The 18189-nt window shown below is 55.8% G+C and overlaps 4 protein-coding genes across 4 annotated transcripts; all 4 read right to left on the bottom strand.

Moving 5' to 3' along the window:
• Positions 1-261: 261 nt before the first annotated feature.
• On the bottom strand, positions 262-2295 carry NUA3 (oxidative DNA demethylase; the record flags this gene model as incomplete). Its single annotated transcript, XM_083190500.1, has 2 exons — positions 262-2141; positions 2223-2295. The coding sequence occupies 2 exons, from the start codon at positions 2293-2295 to the stop codon at positions 262-264; spliced, it is 1953 nt and encodes a 650-aa protein (XP_083054359.1).
• An 876-nt stretch (positions 2296-3171) lies between these two features.
• Positions 3172-4128, bottom strand: RPE1 (ribulose-phosphate 3-epimerase RPE1; the record flags this gene model as incomplete). Its single annotated transcript, XM_083190501.1, has 4 exons — positions 3172-3441; positions 3503-3748; positions 3806-3932; positions 4013-4128. 4 exons carry the CDS (start codon positions 4126-4128, stop codon positions 3172-3174), a joined length of 759 nt encoding a protein of 252 aa, XP_083054360.1.
• A 1257-nt stretch (positions 4129-5385) lies between these two features.
• On the bottom strand, positions 5386-6752 carry PPE1 (phosphoprotein phosphatase methylesterase 1; the record flags this gene model as incomplete). The annotated part of the gene is made up of 3 exons (XM_083190502.1): positions 5386-5552; positions 5634-6454; positions 6529-6752. 3 exons carry the CDS (start codon positions 6750-6752, stop codon positions 5386-5388), a joined length of 1212 nt encoding a protein of 403 aa, XP_083054361.1.
• An 8079-nt stretch (positions 6753-14831) lies between these two features.
• Positions 14832-15485, bottom strand: ACO1O0_001010 (uncharacterized protein; the record flags this gene model as incomplete). The annotated part of the gene is made up of 3 exons (XM_083190503.1): positions 14832-15165; positions 15298-15365; positions 15477-15485. 3 exons carry the CDS (start codon positions 15483-15485, stop codon positions 14832-14834), a joined length of 411 nt encoding a protein of 136 aa, XP_083054362.1.
• Between the last annotated feature and the right edge of the window lie 2704 nt (positions 15486-18189).

Below are 18189 nucleotides of genomic sequence, written 5' to 3' on the forward strand. Positions count from 1 at the left end.
TCCCATCAACGGGTTATCTCAGGGTGCGCAAGATGGCATACCTACCGACCCGATAAAGTGGCAGGTCCAATTCAGGGCTGACGGTTCAGGAAAGTAACCAATCTAGCTTGGGCGATGTCCGGAGGGGAAGGATGCGGCGCAACAGCCATTTGGCGAACACATGGGGAGGTTCGCACAACGAACCATGAGTGAATGATGTATTTAACAATATTTTTACGGTGTATATGGTATCAATGTAAACAGGTACATGGCATCAGATCATCAGTCCGACTCGCTGTCAACCGAGTCTGAAAATCCTTGAAACTCTTCCTCCGACGACTCGTCGTCCCCGGCCGGGCCACCATTCTCGCCATCCTCGTCCTCATCGTCGGGCTCCTCCACCTCGAAGGTGGCCGAGATGTCCCAACGGTCGCCCTTAGCCTTGCTGCTCACGTACTTGACAAACTTGAGGGCTCCGCTGTCGCGCAGGACAATGGCCATCTTGTTCCACGAGGCACTCTGGAAGAAGAGGATGTTGTCGTCGTCCGTCGCCGCCTTGTAGATGGCGGCGTCCTCGGCAGCGTCATCGGCCGAGGCCATGTAGACCTCGTGCCCGCCCACGTCCTCCTCTTCGGCCGGCTCCTCCTCCACGGCCTTAGCCTTACCCTTGCCCTTGGACTTGGACTTGGACTTGCCCTTGCTCTTCTTGTTGTCGCCGTTCTCCTCGGCCTCGGCCTCGTCGGCATCGTCGTCGCCCCACCCCGTGGTGGGGGTGACGCCCAGGTTCAGCTCCAGGCGCGGCTTGCCCTCATGGCCGGTGGCGAGGGTGTAGTCCTTGCCCGGGCGGAAGCGGCGCGCCATGACATCGTGGCTCTCCACAGTGCAGCCGGTCGCGACCTGCAGCCAGTGGCGGAACTGTCGGCTGGGGAGGAGAATGTCCAGCAGCTCCGTGATGGGCGACTCCTCCTGCGAAGTGCGGAGCTGGTCGGGCCCGCTGGGGCGCTGGTAGAGGTAGCGATGCTTGTGGGGGGGCTTGGCCACCCGCCAGGGAGAGGACTTCTCGATGGTGGTGGTGTCGTCGCCCAGGTCCTTGCGGTCCTGGGCCGCGACGTACTCCTTCAGGCGCTTGGCGAACTTTTTGCAGAGGACGTCGGTCAAGGTGATGCTCGAGTTGTCCTCAAAGTGCTCGGTGATCTGCTCGAGCGTGTCGGGGGTCAGGTACGTCGGCGCAATGTACTTGAGCAGGAACTCGAGGTCGGCCTCGTCAAACTCGGCATCGCTGGTGTTGGGCTTGTCGATCGCGACGGCCTGGGTCTGCGGCGCGTCGTACTGGGCCGGGTTACCCTGCAGCTGCATCAGGCTGCTGTTCTTTGCGTTCTTCTCCTCCTCGCCCTCGACGTAGCCCTCCTCGCCCTCCTGGGGGATGTGGAACCAGCCGCTGATGGCCATGCGCACGCGGCCGCCCTCCTTCTCCAGCTGCTCTTTGCCCGCGGCGTGGTACACCTCCTCGACGTCGTGGAAGCTCTCGCCGGGCTGGACGGCGAAGAAGCTCAGCTGGTTCCAGGCCGGGGGGATGACCTTGGTCGGGTCCGGAAGGGGCGTCTTGGCCACCTCGCCGTCGTCGCCCTTGATCTCCTGGACCGGGTACAGGCGGAGCGCGCCACCCCACTCGGCCTGCCAGGGGGTGTCGGGGTCGGTCAGGTAGAGGATGTAGCTGACGCGGCGGCTCCCAATGACGTCGTCGTGGCAGAGTAGGTAGCAGCCTGGGGTGTAGACATTGATGGCCATGTCAGTCTTCCGGCCGCTCAGGGGCCCGCAGCCTGTGATGTGGGAGACGTAGTTGCGGAAGGCCTCGGAGTAGACGGCGTCGCGCAGGGAGAGGAGCGAGGGCAGCTTGGCCAGGGACTCATCGTCAAGGCCATCGAGGTTGGCCAGGTCACCCGACTGGTGGATCTTGTAGATGTCGGTCTCCTTGGGGGTGAAGTGGACATTGTTCTTGATTTCGTTGCGGACAGAGCGAAGGAGCTTGTCGTCGACCAGCTCGTGGATCACGGCATGCTTGTAGGGGGCAGACTTTGCGTATTCGTCGGTGTAGGCCTTGTGGACCTTCTGGTCAAAGAGGCCCTTTCTGAAACGGCCCTTTGCTTGTTCGGCCGAGAGAGCTGCAGTCGCAACATGTCAGTCCAAGAGGTAGAGAGCCGTACGGGGACGGCAGAGTAGCCAAGCTGCTCCAAGCTGCTTACCAGTCCGGGGCTTCTTGTTGCGGGCGCCATTCTGGGCTTTGCCATTGGCGTGGGGCCCTGCTTTGCGCTTCATTGTCGGTGCCTCGAGAAGTTGAAGGGTATTTTCTCTGGGAGGAATTGACGGTTGGAGAGATGCAGTGGACGTCGGTGAGGTTATGGTATTTGAAGTGGGCTGATGTTGGCCATGACTTTTTCTAATTTTTTTTGGGGCTGCACTGGAACATCATGTCATGGCTGGACCTCGACGAGTCAGCGAGGAGCGTCCACCTCCCTCCACCATCCCTCCGCCTCTCCGTAGCCGATGAAATCAATTGTTGGCTCGCGGGCCTGTTCTATTCATGATGCCATCGCTTTATGGACGAATTGCGCCCCGTTGTCGGCGGAAGCGCCATGGGACACGCGCAACGCGATAGTGTCCACTTTGGTTGCTAGGTTGTTAGACGCCCCGTTGCCATTCGCCCCAAGCACTTAGACGCCCACCCAGCAGCTGGGGCTGTCGGTATCCGTTGATCTTGGCCAATCCGGCTCTTGTGGGATCGGGAACGAGCATTCTATATTGAGCAACATCCTCTGGGCTCTAGGGATGCGGCGATGCGGCGATGCGGCGATGCGGCGATGCGGCGATGCGCGGACGAATGATGCAACCGCTAGTGTAACCGGCCAGTTTGTCGTCTCGGTTGTGGACCGCGAGTCCAATAAGGATGGTTCACCACGACACGGGTACAACTGTTCGAGATGGGGAATAGGGGCCATGCCTCCTGCTAGGTAGTCTTTACAAGTTGTAGACAAACTCTTAGTCCTAAAGTATCTATTCGTAGGTAGGTACGTAAGGTAGTAAATTAGATAACCCCCGCTCTCCGTCCTAGAACACATGGCATCTGTAAAACGCTCATCAAAATCTATCATCGCTATCCGTATGTACGCAATTGTATGCAGTCCAATGGCTGCGCTACAGCTTCCCGCTACCCCTCTCCGCCACCGATTTGCGCAGCACCGATATCACCTCTGACGGATCCTTGGCCCCGAAGACGGCGCTGCCCGCCACGATGACGTTGGCGCCCGCGTCCGCCGCCTGGTCGATGGTGCCAACGCCCAGGCCGCCATCCACCTCGATGTTGAGCTCGGGGTACTTACTCCGCAGCGCCTGCACCTTGGGCAGCTCCGACGCCATGAACTTTTGGCCGCCGAAGCCGGGGTGGACCGTCATGACGAGGACCATCTATTGTAGAGGAAGAGTCAGCCAGCCATACTCATATTGTCTCCGCCTAGGGAATACGCACATCCGGGCGCTCCTTCTCATCGGGGTTTTCGAGAATCTCCCACAGCACATCGACGGGCGTGTCGGGCTTGATGGCAATGCCCGCCAGGAGGCCATTGTCGTGGATGTACCGGATCAGGGCCTTGGGGTTGGTCTTGTTGTCGCTGGCGTCCTCGGGGCTCTCGGCGTCGGAGGAGAAGGCGGCCTCGTAGTGGAAGCAGTATAGGTCGCAGCCGGCGTTCTTGAATTCCTTGACCCATTTCTTGGGCTGGCGTGGGGTCAGTCTGTTGCGCTCCTTTGCTACCTATGGCGGGGGTTCACGTACCTCCGCAATCATCATGTGGCAGTCAAAGGTGCCCCTCCCGTAGCTCTCGGCAGGCTGGTCGACATGTTTGCGGATCTTGGCGACGACGGGGGCGCCAAAGGTGATGTTGGGTACGAAATGGCCGTCCCTTGATGGATATGTGAGCTACCAGTTCCCGCGCAGAGCCAAGGTCGCCCGAGGTAAGCGATGGAGATGAGGGGCACTTACATGATGTCGACATGCAGCCAGTCGGCGCCCTGCTCCATAGTGCGGGCGCACTCATGGCCGAGCTGGGCAAAGTCGGCTGAGAGGATGGAGGGGGCGATGATGGGTTTGGGGGCCATATTGGGTGCTTTCGAGGGTCGTTGAGGGTTGTCAAGTGTCTTGCTTGTCTGCGGGTTGTATATGTAAGGTTGGAAGAATTGTGTGCTGGCGGCCAGAGCTCTCCCCCACCAAGGGTCCAAGCAGGGTCTCCTAACCTCTTTATCTCTCGCCCACCAGCCCACCTGGATCTGGAGCTGTGGTGGAGTGGGTGGAGTGCTGTAACTTGATGTGTTAGCGGGGTTGTGGTGGGCTTCCAGCGGGGCGTCCCAGCGGGTTCCCTGAACTTCCCTCTATCCGTAGGCACCTCGGGATCCTCGTTTGGGCAGTACTATGCCACGACGACACCGCGTATAAGCAGCAGACACAGCCAGGCTTCCATCATAATTGGCACTACTATACTCGTTTACTAAGGTCCATAAGGAGATAAATAGTGACCCCAGTTGCTGAGCAACGAGATCGACTTGATAGATCCGCCTCTCCGATTGGACGTGACTCCCAACCTCATCATCAACCTGGGTCCTTTATCGGATAGGCGATTGAGCCTTCTAGCCCTCCCTTGTGACGTCGCCCATAATTCTACTGCCATCATAGTAGATATCCATCCCCATGTGATTGAACAGCAGGTAAAATCAGGTACTGTGCATTATATTCACGTCATTGTCTCTGCCATACAGGCATGACCCCTCAGAGCAACGCCGTGCCCCCCGAAATCACCCGTCACGCTGCCAGGCCCACCCAGGGCCGCCGGCACGGCATCCGGCGACTCTCTCTCCTTGCCGGAATCCTCGGCTGTACTATGTAAAAGCTTTTAGAGACTGGGTGCTCTTTGCACCTGGCTTGCTCGAGCCAAAGAGCGATACGGCGGAACTGGCAACGAGAGCCGATGGGGGGCGAGGATGATGGGGACCTGGAGTCGGTGAATGAGATTAGTAGCCCAAATTTACAAACTCACAATTGATGTGTCGAGTTACAAAAGACAAGTGTCAGCCATTGGAACATAATATGCAGCTGATGCATCCTGGAGGTGAGACTACACGTAGGTAGTCTTAGATCTGCCACTAATCCTCCATGCTTAGGTACCTGTAACCTACTTACCCTACGACCACGGGGCGGGCCGTACGAGGTAAGACTGAGACTCGCTCAATGTACGAGTATCCTTAGTCTGAGAACCTTGCGAAGTGATTTAATTCGTCCCAGGATATCTATGAGTATTCGCCCACATCGCCCAAAACGTCTACCCCCTCCCAGGCGGGCAACTCCCCAACCAAGGACTGCTATCATACCTTCTTCCCCTGGGCCAGGAGATCGGATACCTTTGGTGGCAGCACCAGCGTGCTTCTATCGTTCCGCCGGTAAAAATCCACTAACGACACAGCCGTCTTCTCAGGCAGGTCTTCGTGGATAAAATGCCCAGCCTCCGGGAACACCTGCAGTGCGTATTTACCTGGAAAAGTCCAAATTAGCTTCCACCAGGTCAAAAAGAAAGAAAGAAAGGCTCTGGCCTCATGTTTTCCTCTCAACTTACCCTGCATCTGACCGATGGTCAACTCTGTGTCGAGTCTGTCGGTGCCGGCCAGGAGCAGTAGCTTGCCGCCCCGCGCCTCTAGGAACTTCTTGCTCAGCCCGACGAACCAGTCCTCCCAGAACGGCTGCGTGGCCGCCAGGTTGGTCCTCCACCTCCAGGGCCGGGCTGCGTCGGGATCCTCGTTGAAGACGAGCAGCGCGGGGACCGACGAGCGCGCCGAGATGGAGTTGCGGATCGTCCGCGTGCGGATGTGCCAGTCGATGCCGCTCTCTACCGACGCGAACCCGCCCGGCCTCGTGGAGAGGTACGTCTGCATGCTCTGTAGCGCATCCATGGCAGATCCCTCGACCACGTCGAGAACAGCGTAGGCTAGGAGTGATGCCCCGAGTTTCCCCGTCTTGGCCAGGTCGGTCACCACAGCTCCGCCGAGGGAGTGGCCCACTAGGATGATGGGCGGGAGCTGCTGCCAGTTCATCTGTGTCTTTGTGAGTTGGATGACCGAGTAGAGGTCCGCAGACAAGGTGTCGAGCCGTAAATCCAGGCCCGAGTCCTCGGGGGCTACGGTAGAGCCGTGGCCTCTGCAGTCGAGGGCGAGCACTCCAGCCGCCGGCAGTCCCTTACGGATCTCCGAGCCCACCACCGCAAAGGAGAGGCCTGACGACCCCGCGCCATGGTGCATCACAAATAGCGGTCCCCTTACCCCCGGGGAAGTGAGGTAGGCGTGGTATGTGACTCCCGGGTTATCCTCTGGGCTCAGATAGAGCTCGCGCTCAAAGTAGGTCGTCCATGGTATCTGCTCCAGAGACCTTCCCCGCGCAACACTGAGTAGAGAAGTCAGCGCTGTGCGTCACAAGGGAGAGAAAGAAAAAAAAAACCAAGGTCTAGGTGCTTTTACCCTTGGGGACGAGCAAACAGCCTCTGGTTTGGCGAGGGGATAATGGTGCCCGTCGAGGAGACGGACGAGGCCGAGGACGAGTCGTCATCTGGGTGCTCCGGGTGCTCCGGGTGCTCCGGCAGCTCGGGTACCTGGTCCTGCTCCTGCTCCTCATCGGCTTCGATGAAGCTTTCGCCAGGAAGCCCCAATTTGGATCTGGCCCACGCTCGCTGGAGCTCGCTCATGGTGACGAGCTTGTCAGATAGCGGGCTGCGATGGCGGGCTGCGCTCGCGGCTCTCCCATGCGAGGCTGTCGGGTAGCGGGGCCAGATGTAAGGGGTTCGTGTCTCGCAGGTTGGGTCGACCAGTTAGCTGGTTCTCGGGAGCGGGAGCGTTTCTAGAAGTTGGATGGCGATGGCCATGCTCAATCACCAGCTACATGGACGTCACAACTCGTGAGCGCTGGAAGTCTCCCAAACCGTGCCTAAAACGCGGGGTGATAGTTTCTGACACTGTACTTGTCGTGGACTTCTGGACGATGCGTACAGTGCGCATGAATATGTCCGTCTTGGAAACCACTAAGAAGGGTTATTAAACCCGGTTACAGATTCACCCTATGCCCTTTTCGCTGCTGTTAGTAAATATAGTACTTGGGTATGCATCAAGTGGGCGTGATCACTCAACACCACGGCGGTCTTTGGTAGGCCCTTCACCACAGAAATAATATCGCCTGGCATTGCGCGACGTAGGTGTGAAAAGCAACGATAGAAACCTAAGCGAAGCATATGGCTTGGTGAACATTTCGGCGAATTGCCGTTACAAAATAAAAGGAATACTATCCTAATACATACTACTAATAGTAATAATACTACTCCGTATAGTACGAGTAATACCGGAGATGCCAGGTTCAGACGCAACTAGATGCTGTACCACCAACTAGTGTCTTGGCCATCACAGATCAACGGCGTCTAACCCAGGGCCCTTTTCTCTGCCCCCTGCCCACCAATTGGCAAACGCGAGTCTTCTGTGGACGTACTACTATGTACGTATCCATAGTTAGCAGTTGATCAAACAGCCCCCAGTCTCGTACTACTGTGCACGCTGTACTACCTCATGTACGTGTGTCGTACCGATGCCCGGCACTTGCTTCTACGAGTCCGGCGCCACCATACATGACCTGACCTCCTTTCCCACAGAGGGCAGGGAGCTCATCCTACTTACTTGGCTCCAAACGAGCTAGAAACTTGGTTTGGGCGGTCAAATGGTGGTGGTATTCAGAGCTGCAGAGTCCACCACGGTGAGTGACAGTCTCGCCGGTCTTGGTTTCCATTGCAAGTGGCAATGGCAGGCGTTTTTGGGTAGGGAATATCATGCACGTCAGGAAAATGTGCTCCGTAACAGGGGTGTGGTGAGTTTGGGTCGGTGTCATTGACGCTATTCATCACACTTCGCACATGCAGCTCTACACCGGTGTATCCGTTCTTTGATCCAATATGCAGGCTGCAGATGGTCTGGTCGAGGATGGGCCACGCTAGCAGGCAAACTTCAATAATAATTCATGTCATAAGGGAAACGTGCAGGAGGCAATGTCTAATGTGTATGCAGCCAGGCAGGGAGAGCCAGAGAGCACTCGGAGGAACAATCTGAGACATCGGCACCAAAGGAAAGCCCCGGGCAAGCATGCAAGCCATGCATTTGATGGCGTTGCCAACATGTCCTGGGTCTGCACAGGCATACTTCGTGGAGCATGATATCCAAATCCCACGACACCGACGATATCGGCGACACCCTGTGTTGGCACAGTCGTCCTTGTCTCGAGAATATTGCTGACGCATGACCTGACGATACTTGCTTTTGTTGTCTCTTCTCGACAGCATCCAACATCCACCTGGACGACCTTGCTTCCGGCCACTGCCTGCCGCGAATTCCTGAGACTAACAAATCTCATTGGATAGCATCAGAAACAGCCCGACCCCCAAAGGCTGGATGTCTTGGCCTGCTGGCAAATCAGGAACCTCTGATGCGGCCAAGTAGGAGCTTGCCGGTGACGCTAGGGAAAATCCTCCGCAGTTCGTGCTCAATCTGCCCCAGACTTGGGTAGGGGGACGTATGCCAAGGCAACCATCAGTCCATCTGTACGAAGTACTCGTAACGTGTCACTAAGCGACATGGAGTCGTCCGAAGAAGCAAGACGCCCCGACAAGGCTTCAAGCCCAAACCAGTTGTAGTCGACTCGGCATGCGGCTGAGGATGCCAATCGAGGAACAGTATGACAGCTGACCAGTTGTTGTCTTTGATCTCGGGGTTGAACAATCACCCGACCACCCTTCGAGTAGAATCGGGTAGATTTCCAAAAATGAACGCATATTCACACGCGCTGAGTTTGGGAGTCGGCGTGTCGCCGAGCTGGTTGGGCAACACCCACTGCGGGGAGCTGCCACCCTCTTGGGGATTCATTGGAATAATAGTACTCGTACTACGATATGGCTGGGAGGGAGGATTCACAATGGCATGGCGAATCCTTGGATCCCTGCCGGACTATCCGTAATAATACTCGGTACTCGGTGCCCTGTACCAGTATCCGGTACACTCCGGGTTGCGATGAGGTTGGTCTGAGGGTTGACGGCGGATACAAGTGAATGCCTTGCTCGAAACCGGAGTGCGAGCAATGGGCCTAGGTTGGCATAGCATAATAATAGGGGGGAGACGGTTTGCGAGTTTATGACCGCTGCTTCCCAATAAGCATAACCACATAATATTATTAGGGACGGGACTGTCCGAGAAATCCTGACTCAATTACTGTGCAGAAAGATCCGCAACATGGCGAGTGCTTCTGCCGGTCGGCGGAAGTGTGGATGCTGGTTTCAGACGTTTTGGGTTTTGGGTACGCATTGCATGCAGCATTGAAGGCGGGTGCCCTGTCCGGCTAGGTGACCCGGGGCCGCGAGTTGGACCTGTCGTAGTATTCCATGTCGAGGCCCACGGTGGTCCGTCGATGAAATCAAACCGCGTACTCCGTACATCGTGTCGTGTCGCCGTATCTGTCGAGGTGCATTGTGCTGGCCCTGTTGGGACTGGAAAGGTGTATGAACTTGATGATGGAGAGCTGGGGAACTTGTGGTTGACAGAGGTTCTTTGCCATTTGCCAAGAACCTGGAAGCAGGAGTGTGCCTGCCACTGCAGTGCTCAAGAGCCTGCAAGTCAGGCAGGCAGGTACGTACCTGATACCTGCCCCATCTCCGACCTGAAAGTGTCAACGACAATCTGGAACTTTCCTCCAATGTCACCAGAGCCTTCAGCCCTTCGCTCATCCTCATCATCTCGCATTTACGAGTATGCGCCCAGATCGACAAACTTATTGTGTGAAACTTTGGATAATTGCCGCAACCTGCTGCCCACATGGACAGTCTTGGGTGGTGCGCACCAATCAGGCCAGGGTCGTGCCCAGGGTCGTGTGTTGAGCGATCTTCAATCACCACGCTTTGGGAAATCGGAAAAAGGCGCCGGCCAAGACCAGCAAGGAACCATCGTGACGAGCCCTGCATCAAAGCCTCGGACGGCGAGGCTACGACTCGGGCAACGGGCTTGGCACACTATGTACGAGATGTGGATGCGCGTTGCTCAGGGCATGCGACAGGCATGCGACAGGCATACGACAGGAGCAAAACAGGCATCATGACCTGACCGGTGTTGCTGCTGCCACTCTTGACACCCCCACGACAACGACTGGAAGGTTGACACCATGTCTCGGCATCACAGCCATCGACGACACACGAACCAACTAACCATTGACAGTCTCACGCACACCTGAGGCTTCAAGGCTAACCTGGCCTGTTACCTGCCGCTAAAGGGATCGCCAGATCCTATATCTATCCCCTCCTTGCGATTATCCCCTGGGATCCTGTCAGTTTGTCGCGCGGTGGCAAGAAAGCTGGACATATTCGCCGCCGTTCCGTGGCACACCCAACAAGAACACATGCCGCTTAAGGCATACAGATGCAGCAATCTGAGGAAGACCTTGTGGTGGCGCCAGCACTGTGGTGTGTCCACACCCCCTCCCGTCGTGGACACGACTGTAAAGATGAGGGGGTTTTGAAAAGAAAAAGAAGCAAGAGCCAGAAAACCAACGTTCCAGGAAAAAGGATATTAGAGAACCGCAAGACCAGTGCAGGAAGCTTCATCAGCCTGGTGGGTTGATGGAACCCCCTGGCGGGCGTATGAAGCACTATTATTATTATGGCTTGCCACAGGTCACGGTCGACGGCCAAAGGCCGCTGCGGCTCCGCTCCGACGATACCTGTGGCTCCGCTCCGCCCCTCAACCAACAAAGAAAGCACAGGCACCGCGAGAGGTCGAGCTGTTTTTTTTTTCCTCACACCCTCTCTCCCCAAAAAGCTTATACCTCCGAATAGTATTCCCAGACATGGGTACAGTAAGATTGTCTTGGGCTTCGAAGTGCGCATCCCTTGCGTGGGCTCTGACACGAGTACCATCCTCACGCTCTAGCCAATGCAGAGCCATCTGAGCCGAGTCTCTGGCTTCTAGGCCATGATGCCCTCGAACTCGCCGAGGCATAGGTCTACGATTATTCAACCCACTTATTGGCTGTCATAACCGATTTCGCCCGTAAGAATCCCTGGGTTGCACACGGTTAGGGTTTGGCATGGGAAGTCGGGAAATCTCAAGTTTTGCTGAAGTTTTGCGGAAGTTTTGCGGCCGTTTCGCGTCGCGAACTGCTACCTCCCGGTCTTTCTTCGTATGCAAAGACCGTTTTCGACTTTGTTGATGCTACCCTCGAGGGGTCTACACCGGCCCGCCGATGGTCAGGGGTATGAAGACATGGGATGCGAGACTGGGGAGTCGCCGCCTCGAAGAAGTACATGTACTTCGTACCTGCAAGGGAGCTATTGTGACTGCGCACTGGGCTCGCCCACCCCCCTCTACCTACTCGTATGCCACAACAACTCAGCCTAAGTTTACCTTCAACACATCACCGACTGGGTCCTGCAGAAGCGGCTGTGAAAATACGTGCAGATTTGTCGAGGTGATCTGCACCCTAGCAGCCTGCCGTACTACTTGTTGGTGGGCTGAGTGAGAACTTGAAGTACAGTTAATTTGATATTGCTGGTCGTCTCTCCCACGCTGTCCGTCGCAGCATCTTCACTCACTGTCATCTTGGAAGAGGGCTTTACTCCTAATCTACGAGTCTCTTCCAGGAATCTGTTTCTTGAGCCAAGGCCTACCTTTCCCCTTTTGCCGCTGCCATTCGAGTTCGAAGCTATTTTGGGCTCCCGCCAGTTCCAAATCACACTTGGTTCGCCTTCATTTTCCAACACGAGGAAGCCCCTTTGGCCGATCAGAGGAATAACAACTGAAAAACATCTTGGTCCTTGAAGCCGGCGGCCTGATTCCGGGCACAGTCTCTGGAGTCTTTTTAATATCGAGCTGGCTTTCTTAAAATCTAGGCTGGTCGGTCACTTAATCTCCTCCAACAACCTCCATATCGCCACCACATATTCCCCCAGTACGCTCAGGTTCAGCTCACTGGCCCCTGGTCTGGTCTCAAGACCATCATTGCCCGCACAGACTTGCCAGAAGTCGACGTTGGGAAGCGGGGTTGAGAACAGGTGCAATCAGAGAGTTGCGGGCAAGACATCAGGCCCATCCCGTCCGGCCCTCCAGCTTTTGGATCTGACGGCCCCAAGACGCCGCGCTCAATTCGCGCCTAAGCGACTCCCCTAATTCGCGACAGCCGGCAATGAATGGTCCTTGAATCGACCAAATCCAGTAGCCGATGTAACCGTCGACTCCATAAACCACCTCACCTGAGTCTTCTCAGCCACTCATCACAGTCATCATAATCTCTCACTGGGCTTCTTAAAAGGCCTTGGAATACATTCTGACTTATGACACGCTGAACGACGCTTCCAAATTCCGGCCGCAACGAACCGCTGAACTTCCGGAATTTCCAATAGACACACCAGTGTCCTGGACCTAGGAAACGAGCGAGTGATATTCCACAGTTCCAAATTTGCCTTCTTGTTTCTTTTTCTTCTTGCACGGCCTTCGGTGGAAATATCCCCACTAGCTGTTCTCTCTGGACCCTGGGGTCATCTGCTCGAGAAACTCGGCTTTCCTTGGGTTTTGTCAGCTCTTTGCTGTTTCCCGGAGGATACCTTGAGGGGCCATCTCTGGACTTTTCTCCTTCTCTGCTGTCTTCTCGCTGATTCTACCTCGACACAACCGGGGTGGTAGCTAGTTGCACCTCCTGGTCTGGAAGCATAGCTCCCGACTAGCTTGGCGGCAGCGAGGTAGCAAGATCGATAAAAGACGGCTTGCTCCAAACTAACCAGACTATCTCATGGCAGTCGGCGTCTCCGAGCTCACCCACTCGATCACGAACGTTGGGGGAGGCGGTTTTCCGTCGGTTGCGGATCGGCGCCGACCCAAATTTATGCCCCCCTCCGACATGTCCTTCCAGCAACCCCTACCCCCTCTGGACAGTCCGGAAATGGCCACGAATCAGTCAGGGTACCCGTCAAGCTACGATATATCTACACAGCAAGGGCCCTCTTCTCTTGGAGGGGATCCAAACTGGACCCTACAGAGATCCTTCTCGAATCCGGACGTTGCTGGCCCGGGACACCACAATGCGGAACCGCTACAATCCGGAGCGGCTGGTGAGAAGAAGCGAAACAAGCTTGGCTACCATCGAACCTCTGTGGCTTGCAGTGAGTAGTCTTTCCGACACCAACAATGACCGGGGATAGTTGGCTAAGGGTTTCGGTGCCAGGTCATTGCCGGCGGCGAAAAATAAGGTGTATACCCTCGACTTCAGATACGCAGGGTCGATGCGCAAACTGTATTCGTCTGAAGAAGGAGTGTAGCTTCATCCCCACGGAACAGCAGCAGGGCTCCGATGCTCGGCCCCGAGGCGCCGGACAACCGCAGAGCGATTCCCGAGCTCCATCCAAGTCTTTGTCCCCAGGCCCTGCCGGGAGCAGCACGGGCTCCAAGCCTTCGCCTCGCCAGTTCGCTCCTTTGACCGCGAATGTTGCGAGCATGCCTCCGCCACCGATGAATGGAAACCCCAACGGGGACGGACCTCTTGGTAAGCCACGATCCTGCCTTGTTCTCGAGCGGAGCCAGTATACTAAACTGTAGGAAGCGTCGATAAACGGTCCTGGTCAGATCTATGATGGGGGTCAGAACGTGTCGGGCTGGATGCCCACCGGCATACAACCATTCCTTGAGACGACATCGACGAATTGGAACAACCCTTGGAGGGGACGACCGACCCAGTCTCCCATTAGTGAACAAAGCACCGAGCCCACGCTGTCTACGGCTTGGGCACCGGCGGTTTCGGACTCAGCATCTCGTGATATGGCCTGGGGGAGCCAGATGTCGGTCCCTGTCCGGTCCTTTTCATACAGCGGGGAATCTATGAACGGTGCAAGCACGGGGCCTTATATTCCAATCGGTCACGGAGGCCCCGCTGGGCGCCAGCCCTATGTTAATCAGTCCATGTCGATGGCAGCTATGGGAGACGGCTATCAGTCTGGGATGGACTCTGATGGGCCGATATCGCCGGTGCACCTATCCCACCAGGCAGCAATGCAATGGCAACAGCAGCAACAGCACGAGAACTTTGTTCGATCCCAGACAGGATTTGCCCCCTGGGCCCCCGGGCAAGGTGGGCCGGGCCCTCAGGCCCAACTAGATTCAGCAGGCCAGCCGGTCTCTTCCGACGAAGCATCCGGAGCTGCCATCGACGGAACTCATTGATTTCATCGGGAAGGGACGCAGGCGGTAAGTAGAGGACACGTGGGCTACTTCAGACCTGTTGAGGGAGCACCGCTTGCCCACTTCTTTCTGCCGGTAAGAAGAACAAAGGGGGCTCTTGTGACGCAAGCGAGACTGGAGACTTTGGGCCCCTTTGAAGACACATGCTGATGACCACAGAGGTAGTGGGAATATAGGGAGTAGGGGATGAGCAGGTGGAAGGGTCGGGGTCGAAAGTTAATGAATCGTGGGGGTTTCAGGGATTGAAAAGATCGGGAGCATTTACACGGGATACTCATAGCGTTTCAGGACCGTTCTTAGACGGGCAGGGCATTGTGATTTATTCAAGGCAAAAAGCTTGGGATAGACTGTACGCAGCCGGATAGACAACAGGGTTGTCCTTGGGGTAGTTGGTCGGACAATGGCGAAATCACATCAGGACGATTATTGGGTTCTATAGGGGAAACACCATGGAGGTTATTTGAGAATTAAGTTTTTCATCTTCTTCTTCAATACATAAACATTAGAGCCACTTTGCGTCATTACATGACGAGCCGCCACACGAGAAGCAGGAGCGAGGAGTAGGCGCAGAGACTCAGCAGGGTGAGCAGGGTGACCGAGTCGCCGCTGGTGCGGAACTTGCGGTGGAGAACGCCGTCGCCGGACTCTGCGGTGAAGAACTGGCGGTGGCCCTCGTAGCGGCGGTAGATGGCAACGAGGAGAACGGCGGCGCCGTAGATGGCGAAGAGGGCGCCGATGGCGTAGAACTCGGCAGTGAAGATCTTGAGGATGACGAGGGAGAAGGAGAACTGGCCCAGGGCCGTGCGCATGTATGCGCCCTCAAAGGTGCGCTGGGCTGCGCGGATCTCGACCAGCCTTTTGGAGGGGGAGCCAAGTGAATTAGCAATTTAACAATGTAGGATACCAGTATGTGACGACGGGCGCAGATGGGGGGGACCGCGGGGATGGGGAGCAGGCGAATGGGAGACACGAGGAGGGAGAACGCACTCTTGGGCTGTGAGGACGACGGATCGCGCGCGGTGCATACGCAGATGCAGGTGCTCCTCGGGATGTGGCTATGCAGTGTTCAGCTTGATGCGGTGCTTTACGAGATTTGGGGGAAGATTGAAAAAGGGGGGGAAGGGGAGGTCTCTGGTGGCACAAGGTGAGGGCACCGAACAACTTACCCGGAACATCTTTCAGTATTTCTGCTTGCCTATTTCCTCTTTTTCTTGGGGGATCTGGTCCAGGAGGGTAGTTCAGCGAAGCTGTCCTGATTGCATTTTGGCCAATGCCCCCATCGTTGGGTGAGGCGAAGTCGATGGGAAAGTCGAAGAATTGAAGATGAAGCTGGGAACGGTGGGTGGTGGTGGTCTGGTTTGGTGACCTGCACGTCATGGCACTGGGGTGGGACGGGAATGGCACAGTGCTAAGGTATTGGCATCACGTGCGGGCTAACTGCTGGTTCACTTGATACCTTTGACTATTAGTACTACTATAGTGTACGGCTAGTATTTAAAAACTGCATTTCTATGGCACGCGGGCTCTGAATTGCCAGAACTTGCTTTCAGAATAGGTGTTTAAACTTGCTGGTCAAGAGTCGGGCGCACATGACACCGGGTGCCTTTCCATTTCATGCAAGAATGGGGGCAAGGAGATGACGGCCCTGTTGGGGTAATACCTAAACAAAACACAATGTTATTATCGAATATTCATCTAATCATTCAAATAGGGATGGGCATCTCGATTTACAACAGCTGAAAAGACATCAAGTCTTCATTGGCTGACTAGGTTGGTAATCCTTCCTGGCGCCGTCTTGATCGGATGGACACTGTCATCTAGTTGAGCGTCATTCGAGTTTCTGCAACAAGTTGCAACAGCACCCAACTTCCAAGACAAGTTAACAATTTGACAACTCCCTTGCTTTAATGCCGCTGCATAGTGCATGGCTATCGGATCGCCATAGCCATGCGGCGGTGGGGGTGCGCTGCAAGTGCAACTCGGGGCCGGCAGCGGGGGGTCCGAGGCGGTGCTTCATGATGTGCACTAGCGAGGCGGGGGGGCTTGGACGCGAGAAAATGGAGGAATTGCAGCATCGTGCATGGGCATGGTTGTTGACTTGTTGGGTTGGTGCTTGGTGCACAGCCTTCAGCCCTATGAGTGAGACCGAGTCCCGTCACCGACGGTGGCGGTGGCCCGAGTAGCACTGGTGTCCGCCGGTACGGATAGAGTGGACGATCAGACTCAGGAACTCGCGTGTCATCATTGCATCGAGTTCCGCTTCCGCGGTGTGATCGTGGGTTGTCTAGTTGGGGGTCGGCGTGGCCGGCTACCACCTTGCTAATAATAATAACAGAGGGAGATGAGCGCGGGGATCGGGATTTCAGCTGGGCGACGGACAGAAAGGCCAGACTCACCAGGTGACGGGACTGAACAGAATGGTAAGGTGGGAAAAAGTCGAGGATGGCCGTGGAGGGGGTACGAACGCCAAGAACGCCTTGTGACCGTGGCTGGAGATCGGTGAGTGGCTGGAGCTGGGCAAGTTTTGGTGTGGAATCAACCTTGGGTGCGGGGCAATTGGGCGGTCTTGGCTGTCTTGGGGAGCGAATGCGCCTCACTGCCCTCCACTGGGCAGACAATTACATACATAGTACATATCCGTACACCTAGCAGTACGTACTACTTGGTATTACGGGTACGGAACGGGACGTGAGCCCTGAGGTTGGTCATGAAACAAATCTGGGACATATGGATTCGAAGGAGTTGATGCTGGGATCCGTCGGAGATTTTCTTCAATCCCTTTCTGGCAAAGAGTGCCCATGATGCCGATATTCTGACATCTACATGGTAGGTACGTACCTCTACTTTGTATTCGTACGGATACATTGGCAGCACCTGCCGTGGACTGGACTACCTAAATCAGTTATAGTCTCCCTGCCTTCTTACCTTGACAGGCAAAAAGGGCCAGCGGCCGCCATCAAAGGTACTTTTGACAGCCTAGTGGAGCGTTTTCTACAAAGCATGGAACTCGCAGACCGTCACAGACTGGTCCCGAAGGCTGGATCAATCGGAACTCGCCCCAAAAAATAAAATAATACTCGCACATAGCAAGGAATAATAAGGTATATACAGTTATTACGTGGGGCGCACCAAGGAATGCGGTACGCGGAATGCATGCCGGACACGGGGCGGCGGCGCAGCGATGCACAGTACCACCAGGGCCTTGCTGCAGACCTAGGTAAGTAGGTACCACAATAGATAAGTAGGTATGTATCCGTAGGCAGAAGACACCTGGTAGTACTAGTAATATGTCATGTGCCTTGGGAACCATGCTATGCATATCCCTCAGAATCATGCCTATGATAGAAATCAGCCGTGATCGGTTGATGCGGCCCTCGGTGTTTGGTACGTGGACCGCCGTCAATTCAACGTCGTATCCATCGTATTTCGGTTGTCCGCCTGGCAGGCTAGCACTCGACTGCTTTGACACTTGAGCAGCAGGGCATCCATCGGGTCATGCTGCAGAAGGGATACTATTCCTGGACTGCCAGATAGAGGCAGGAGGAAGTCCGCTCGGACATTAATCAGCGCGAGAGGGATGTGGTCCCTGCGAGTCTGCGACACAGCGGGTGGACGGCCACGAGGATGAAGGTGTGCGTGCGGCATACGCATACACGTGGGCGATTTGAGGGTCTTCCGCCCTGGTGGTACTGGGACTGCTTACGGATGGTACAGGTAATACTAGTAGAGAGTATCGGACAAGAAGCCGAACCGCACACATATGCGATGGTACCCCTGGCGGGACATTGCCGTCAGAGTCATACTCCTATGGAGGCCATAATGCTCCTCCAGGAGGATCCGTAGGTACTTTGGACGAATACCGCGTTGCAGGTTGGTCCC

Source organism: Amphichorda felina (assembly GCF_050947745.1).
Source record: "Amphichorda felina strain 45539 chromosome Unknown scaffold_1, whole genome shotgun sequence".
NCBI lineage: Eukaryota > Fungi > Ascomycota > Sordariomycetes > Hypocreales > Bionectriaceae > Amphichorda > Amphichorda felina.